This window comes from Argentina silus (assembly GCF_951799395.1).
Source record: "Argentina silus genome assembly, chromosome: 1".
Taxonomy (NCBI): Eukaryota; Metazoa; Chordata; class Actinopteri; order Argentiniformes; family Argentinidae; genus Argentina; species Argentina silus.
The window spans coordinates 22646853-22655225 of NC_139655.1; the positions used below are offsets into that span (position 1 = coordinate 22646853).

Below are 8373 nucleotides of genomic sequence, written 5' to 3' on the forward strand. Positions count from 1 at the left end.
GGTTCAGCACAGCGCTGCCTGCACTAGCACACTGCTCATTAGACCGGCCTTTATGAAGTCTGAGTCCAGGCTTAAAGAGCCTGACGTCAGCCCTCCTGTCTCCCTGTCACTCACTCCTGTCAGTAAAGAGTTTAGGGCAGGGAGAGGAAATGGAGAGACAATGAGCATGTTAATGAGTGTGTGTGTGTGTGTGTCTGTGTGTATGTGTGTGTGTGTGTGTGTGTGTGTGTGTGTGTGTGTGTGTCTGTGTGTGTGTGTGTGTGTGTGTGTGTGTGTGTGTGTATGTGTGAAAAAGAAGAAATAAGACAACATACAGTATGGAAGTGTGTGGGTGTGCAGTGCATGTGTTGCTGTGTAAGGGTTAGTGTGTTTACTTGTAATGCGCACAAAGCGTGAGTGGGCAAGGCAGTTCATTGCACAAGGCAGGGACACAATATTGTCAAGTTTTAAGTATTTCATCTGAAACACTCGAATGAAGTGACTCCCAGTGACTCCCATTTCCAAATTGTCTTCTTCAGCAGTGCGTGTCAGGGCAGGGAGTGTGGAGTCAGTTAATCCCTGAGGACTGCTTGGGTAGAGAGACAGTATGAATATGAACTCACTGACATCAGGGCTCACTGCTGTGGCCTCATCTGAAGTTACACTGAGTCATGTAGCATGGCTATACTGTAGCATGGCTATACTGTAGCATGGCTATACTGTAGCATGGCTGAGGCAAGGCTGCATGACTCACGACCACACCAAGAGTCACAGCAAGGCTTATGTGACCTAACATTACAGTGGAGTCATAGAGTTTGGCTGGAAGCAGTTGGAAGAGGTTTAGGCCTGTATACAGTAGCTTTGATTTGGAGTTAGCATCAAGATAGATTTGCAGAATCAAAAAGGTGCAGAATCCCTATCGAGGAGGTAATGGTAATGTGTATGAATGAAATGAGTTGAGAATGTGAGAATGTGACTGTGTGTGTGTGTGTGTGTGTGTGTGTGTGTGTGTGTGTGACTGACAATGTGTGTCTGTGTGTGTGACTATGTGTATCTGTGTCTGTGAGTGACTGTGAGGGTCAGGGTTAATCTGTTTAGGGATGCATTACTTTGTACTGTATCAGCCTTTTGCAGAGTGGGATATCAAATTCAAATGTATGTTTATGTATGGTTATACTGTACATATCTAAAACACTTACATTACAAACTCCTGTTCATCTTCAGCCTGGAAATGATACGTCCGGTTATCTGTGGAAAGAGCAGACACACACACACACACACACACACACACACACACACACACACACACACACACACACACACACACACACACACAGGTTAGAGAAAGGAATGTGATATCTCCTTTGTCAGTACACAGAGGCATCAGGCACTCTGTAATGTAACTCTGGCTGTGTGACACATTCAGGATCATTAATGAGCACAGTTTGTAATGGCTTGGTTTCAGGGCATGACACCATTTCTTATGGGCAGTCAGAAAATAGAGTAGGTGTCGAAGAGCAACTGGCGCCCTGAGGTAAACGATACCACTTCCTGAATACCCTTAAAAGGCACGGCACTCATCTACCTCTACCCACCCAGTCAATCGAATAGACTTACTGCTGGGTCACTGTGATGGTTAGAGTGATGTGGAGTACTTACGGGAAATGAGGTCGAAGCATTTCCTGTCCTCAGTGCTGGGTTTGACCTGGCAGGTGAGCAGGTTGAGTTTCACCGGTTGTCTGTTAGACTGGAGACACACACACACACACACACACACACACACACACACACACACACACACACACACACACACACACACACACACACACACAGACAGACAGACAGACAGGTAGGCTTACAGTCATACCACTGGCTGCATCAGTCAGACAAGAATTGATTCTGTACCGTATGTTAGAATCACTGAGGTTATAGTTCATTGATTGATGGAATACCATACCATCTAGAATGGCTGACAATGATTGATTGATTGACAATGATTGATTGATTGAATACCATTCCATCTAGAATGACTGACAATACCACCAATAAGTGACAAAACAACAAGCAATTTGACGAAAACTATGTAATAACTTGTGGATGGTACACTAAATTCCATTAGGGTGCACTCTACTGGAGGGAGATCCCAGGTTCCCCTCATGTCTGCCTCTACTGTATGAGTCTACAGCCCAGCACCAGCACAGTCTCTGGGTTGGCATCACACTGTAATAATAGGAGTGTGCCTAGCTGGCACGGGTGTGTGTGTGTGTGTGTGTGTGTGTGTGTGTGTGTGTGTGTGTGTGTGTGTGTGTGTGTGTGTGTGTGTGTGTGTCTTTGGAGTAGGCATTTTATTGTGTCTGATGCCCAGGCAGAAGGGGTGTGGGGGGGTGTTAATGAAACGTTAATTGGCTGTGATGCCAGGCTGGCACCATGCCACGAGGGCAGGGTCATCCAGAGTTCAGCTGCCAAAATGGCAGCTGGGACAAAAAAATAAAAAGGAAGCGGCGGAATACCACCAGACAATCCAGAGAGAATCATTTTTTTTCTGTGCTTTTTATCAGAAACGCACTTGCAAAAAGGTAAGAAGAACAAGACGAAAAAGTATCTACTTTCTCCATTCCCCACGTATGCTTGAGGGGGAGAGAGAGACATATCGCAGATGAGAAGTGAGAGAGAGATGTCATCCGTCCTTATGATGTCATTTCCCGTATATTATTATAGTATTCATAAATCAAATCTTGTGACTATCACATAAAGGTGCCCATGGTGACATTTTATATGCAATATGAGCTCTCAATATGAGAGATATGAGTCAGTGCTGCTACATATTCTCCAGGTCCAGGGAAGAGCCGGCACACTCACACAGATGACTCACCCACAGCAGTGGGAGGGAGGGGGAGAGAGAGGGGGAGAGGGCGGTCATCAGGGTTGCCATGGCAACCCCTCCACATCAATTCCTCTCTGCTGGCTGCCAGATTGATAGTGCCTCTACACACCCGGCGTGATGTTTTTCCCTTTGATCCATACAGCCACAGGAGTGTGTCAGGGGATGCTCCAGTTTCCTTCCTCCTCTGTGTGTGTGTGCGTGTGTGTGTGTGTGTCTGTGTGTGTGTGTGTGTGTGTGTGTGTGTGTGTGTGTGCGTGTGTGTCTGTGTGTGTGTGTGTGTGTGTGCGTGTGTGTGTGTGTGTGCGTGTGTGTCTCACTCACCGTGGCGTGAGAGATAGTAAGCATGCCACCCTTGACTGAGCACTTCCTCCTCTGCCACACCTTCCTCAGCCTGGAGGACAAAAAAAATAGTTAGCAGGGTAGGAGTATAAATATACGAGTGTGACTGACTATATATGAGAATATATTCAATATGTGTATTGTTGTGACCTACCCATCACTCTTCTTCATCAGATAGCCTTTCTTCTCAGTGCCAAACTCCTTATTGCCCTGCAGCTGGTGCATGCTGTAGCCACCCTGCTTACTCTGAGAGTCCTGCACCAACACACACACAGTGTGTAAACATGATGCCCACAAACCAGACACACACACACACACACACACACCAAATATACCTCTTACAATAATTACAGGGTCTTCATTGTTAAGCCTATTGGGTTAATGTTCAAAAGATGTTAGTCTAACACACTACCAGAGAAACCAAAACACAGGGCATGCTCTTCAAACACGCTCAGGGGTCAAACCAAGTCAAACTGTATGTTGTCAAGCAAGACCAACGTAAGCATGCTCATCGTGCACAGCACTTACTCTTCTAGACTTGAGTCCAGACAAGCAGCCAGGAGAGAGGGAGATATAGAGAGATAGATAGAGGGGAGAGTGTGAAAGATACAGTGGAGGTGGAGGTGTGAGAGTGAGTGATTGCCTGACTGCCTGCATGCGCTGTGTGTGTGTGTGTATGGGTGTGTGTTAGCAGTGTGGCGGGTGTTAGTGTGTGTATTCTGCATAGCATAGTGAATGAGTGGATGTGATGTGTGGGTGTGATGGTGTGAATCAGAGACTTTCAGCTGTGTCGCCATAACCCATCACAGTTAGGCACTGCACATTACACTGTTGGGCCATCATGCAAAACATGGTGGGCAGTGAACACACACACAATGTGTGTGTGAGGTGAGGTGAAAAACTACATGGGCTTCTGGTATCATGTATGGGGTGGTGGGTTAGGGGTTAGGTTAAGTTAGGGTTATGTTGGGTTGGGTTGGGTTAGGTTAGATTTTATATATAGTCCATATACAGTCAATAGTCAGGGTAAGGAGTGAGAGGAGTGTGGATGTGTGTTCATTGTGCCCCACTTGGCCGTGTTTGGCCTGGTTTGGCCTTGTCTTCCTACCTCCTTCTGGTCCAGCTGGAGGGAGGACTTGATCAAGTCTCTGAGGGCAGTCAGCTGCTTCTTCTCCTCATCCTGGGTCTGCTTTATCTGAGGGGAGATACACAGGGTGAGGTCGACACACACACACACACACACACACACACACACACACACACACACACACACACACACACACACACACACACACACACACACACACACACACACACACACACACACACAGAAACAGACAAACACACACACAGGTCAACGGACATACACCAACACAAACTGAGGTAACTCAGCAATAAAAAAGCAAGTACACACACACACACACACACACACACACACACACACACATACACACACACATACACACACACACACACACACACACACACACACACACACAAATGAGTCTTGACTCTTGATAACAATGCACATGAAAGCAGCCTGCAGAGCAACAGTAATGAAGTTGGAAGGTGGTAGGTATTTACATTGTAGAGGTCAGCAGCCAGCTTCTCTATGTACTGCTTGAGCTTATCTGCGGTTTTCAAGCCATCCTGGAAGAAACTACAAGAGAACAGAACAGAAGAAGGGCATTAGAATCTCATTGACATTAACTCTAATTAACTAATAATAATAATTTCAAATGAAAAAGAGATGAAGGGCAGTCATTAGGTAGCATAGTAACCACTTTGGAAATGTCAGGAGTCATAAGAGGGCATTATGGCAATATGAAGGTCATAAGGAGAGGTGGTGGGGATGAGAATTAGACTGGTGCAGTGGGTAATGTTTAATGTATACGGGTGCCTAGCCCAGTGGGTAATGTTTCATGTATACGGGTGCCTAGCCCAGTGGGTAATGTTTCATGTATACGGGTGCCTAGCCCAGTGGGTAATGTTTCATGTATACGGGTGCCTAGCCCAGTGGGTAATGTTTCATGTATACGGGTGCCTAGCCCAGTGGGTAATGTTTCATGTATACGGGTGCCTAGCCCAGTGGGTAATGTTTCATGTATACGGGTGCCTAGCCCAGTGGGTAATGTTTCATGTATACGGGTGCCTAGCCCAGTGGGTAATGTTTCATGTATACGGGTGCCTAGCCCTTTGGCTCTTGGCACAGAGATCTGTCTCTCCCTCCCTCAGTGTGTCCGGAGCAGAATGCTAAGTACATCCTGTACTTGGAGCTAGGCCGGATCATCCATTATGGATCAGAGGATCTGCCAGTGGCACACACCTGAATGCAGCTCTCTACACTAACAACTTTTTTCACACTCTCTCTCACTCCCCCCTCACCCTCTATCTCTTTCTCTCTCTCTCTGACTTTCTCCCCCCTCTCTCTATGACGTTCTTTCTTCTCCTCCTCCTCCTCCTCCTCTCTCTTTCTCTCCCTCTCTCTCTAGATACCCATCACTCCTCTGTCATTTCACTCATCCCACTTTAACTTGTTATTTTTTCTAACTAAACTTTTCCATCCCTATATCAGACAGCCAAAGTGTCTGCATTATGCAGCCCCCTAACAACCTCTCCCTGATTCTGTCTGGCTTATCCCTCTACCTCTCTTTCTTTTTTTCTCTCGCTCTCTCTCTCTCCCTCATATCAAACTAGCACCAAAACAAAACGACAAGTCATGGATCCATGGTGGCTCAGGTTGAGTACTTTACCAGAGAGAGCTGCATTGTTGTTCTAATGTTGTGACACAACCTAGCAACGCTGTGCATGTCAGCGCCAGACAGAGAAAAGGAGCCTGTCATTGACACACACACACACGCACACACACACACACACACACACACACACACACACACACACACCCCTGTAGCTCAGGCTCTGGCACTGAGGGACGCCCATTATTTACCCACAAAACCCCACGGCTGTCAGAACGCATCTGCATGACACTCATGCATATTTATGAAAGCTAAATATGACTCTGCATACCCCGAGACCTGTGAATCATGCATCGCATCGGACCATCCGGGAGAGGAAGAGAGAGGAGAGGAGGGTGTGTGTGTCTGTGTGCGTGTGTGTGAGACACAGAAAGAGAGAGAGAGGGGGGGGGGGGGTTGGGGGAGGAGTCACGCTAAGCTTTTTAAAGCTGGTCCACAGAGTACACGGTGACATAATTCTGTCAGAACAACGTTTTCCTGGGAACGTACGGTAAGTGTTTGCAACCAGATCAGACACGGCTCAGTACACACGTGGGTTTCTCACTCCACGGAGAAGGATGATACTGTACATGTGTTGTGTGTGAAGGAGTACTTACTTGCATTGTGCATGGTAATACTTGATCAGATTCTGGAGAAGATCCACTCCTTTCTTGGTCTTGATCTCGTTCACTTTGATCAGGTACTGCAAGGAAAACCCACAAGGTATTTTGTGGAATGTAGATTTACATGGAATTTAGCTATATATGACTGAGAGGTACACTGTGGAGTCTAAGTGGTGTTAAAGCTCTGTTGGAAAAATATGTTTTGCAGCAGACACTTATAGTATAACACTTTGCATGATAATCCTATCAGAAAGCAAATACAGCAAATGTACAGAATGCTTAAAGATGAGTCTTTGATCTGCACTGCCAAAACCACTTGGAATAGTGGGAGTTGTATGACAAGAGCAAGATATCCCTCTGCTTTGTTCTAAATGTGTTTGAAATGTATAAACAAAACAGTGTTTTTCATGTAGTTCTCAGAAACAACCCAGGCCTCAAGAGTAGCGATTCATTGACTGCATGCTAAATCTGTCTGTCGAAAGATAATTCAAATTCAAATTCTCCAGACAGAATTCATGCCCGGCAAACAAATGAATAAAACATAATCTTAATCTGAGTTTATCCCATGGTGTGCCAATCCAGAACATATTGCAAAGAGTCAATGCTAAAGATCAATTCCAGCAGAGGAATTTAATTTATCCCAGAATTCCAAACTGCGGTTCCTCATGTTCCCCTAAAGCTTCCCTGTGTTGCTTACCATGCAGTCATATGTGTGTGTGTGTGTGTGTGTGTGTGTGTGTGTGTGTCTCTCTCTCTCTCACACACACACACACACACACACACACACACACACACACACACACACACATATACATTTTCCTTTTGTCTGTCTGAGAGTGTGCAGAGAAGAGATTATCCACATTTTGTCTGTGCCTTGTGTGGGTTTAGTGTGTCTATGAAGGCTTTGGTGCCTGTGTGTTTGGGGGCTTTGTGTGAATGAGAGGCAAGTTCACAGTGGTCTGAGCTAAATAATACAGCCTGCTGTGTTTCGCCCTTCCCTTCCCCACTGGCAGCGCAGCGCAGTGTGTAGCGTGGGATGAAAGCATCCTCTAATCTGGTGAGAGAGTCATGTGGAGAGATGCTGAGGGAGATGGAGAGGGACACACACACACACACACACACACACACACACACACACACACACACACACACACACACACACACACACACACACACACATCACCACCACCAATGTTAGCCAGTAGTAGCTCTGTTGGTTTAGGTACCAGTGGACACCAAGCATTCACCGATTGTAGCACCACACTGGAAGCAATACAGTAGGTAGCAACCAACACCAACAACCCAGTGTGAGATCACTCTAATCACCTCAAATTTGGAGACCCTCTCACTGCACCCAAAACAACAAGGTACATGGGTTGAGCCTTATTAAACTCCGTTGGAAGTTTTTTAACAGCTTCAATTAAAGTCCCACTGTGAGGCACTATGTTTATATGTAAATTGTACCGTTATGTAATTTGAGCAAAATAATCTCTGGATATAATAGAGCGAGAGGGGAGTAGGCGTTGGACGCCCACTAGGAGCAGCTCGCTGGCAGATCCGTAGCGCATTCAGGGTTGACAGTTTGTTCTGTTACTCGGGGGGGGGGACAGCTCACTCACAAACATTTGGTTTCTTAGAAAACCAAGAATTGATTCTTCCTCTATACATTCTCACTCACACTCTCATATTCAAGACAAAACCTAAATATCTTGTTATTCCTTTGCTTCCCCTTGTGTACCATGTCACCACCACTACTCTCTATGAACTACCCCTTTTACCATTGGAAAATAGGGTTGACTTTAGCTAATCACAT

The 8373-nt window shown here is 45.9% G+C and overlaps 1 protein-coding gene across 2 annotated transcripts in view; it reads right to left on the reverse strand.

Annotated features, from left to right (window-relative positions):
* Nucleotides 1-8373, reverse strand: part of asap1b (ArfGAP with SH3 domain, ankyrin repeat and PH domain 1b) — a 43981-nt gene that overhangs the window by 13305 nt on the left and 22303 nt on the right. For both annotated transcript variants that reach the window (XM_083666336.1, XM_083666335.1), the window contains exons 9-15: nt 6555-6640; nt 4787-4862; nt 4311-4397; nt 3357-3457; nt 3185-3254; nt 1639-1726; nt 1179-1227 (exon numbers count right to left, since the gene is read on the reverse strand). In XM_083666336.1, the coding sequence (XP_083522462.1) occupies nt 1179-1227; nt 1639-1726; nt 3185-3254; nt 3357-3457; nt 4311-4397; nt 4787-4862; nt 6555-6640 (557 nt within the window). The remainder of the gene's footprint in view (nt 1-1178; nt 1228-1638; nt 1727-3184; nt 3255-3356; nt 3458-4310; nt 4398-4786; nt 4863-6554; nt 6641-8373) is intronic.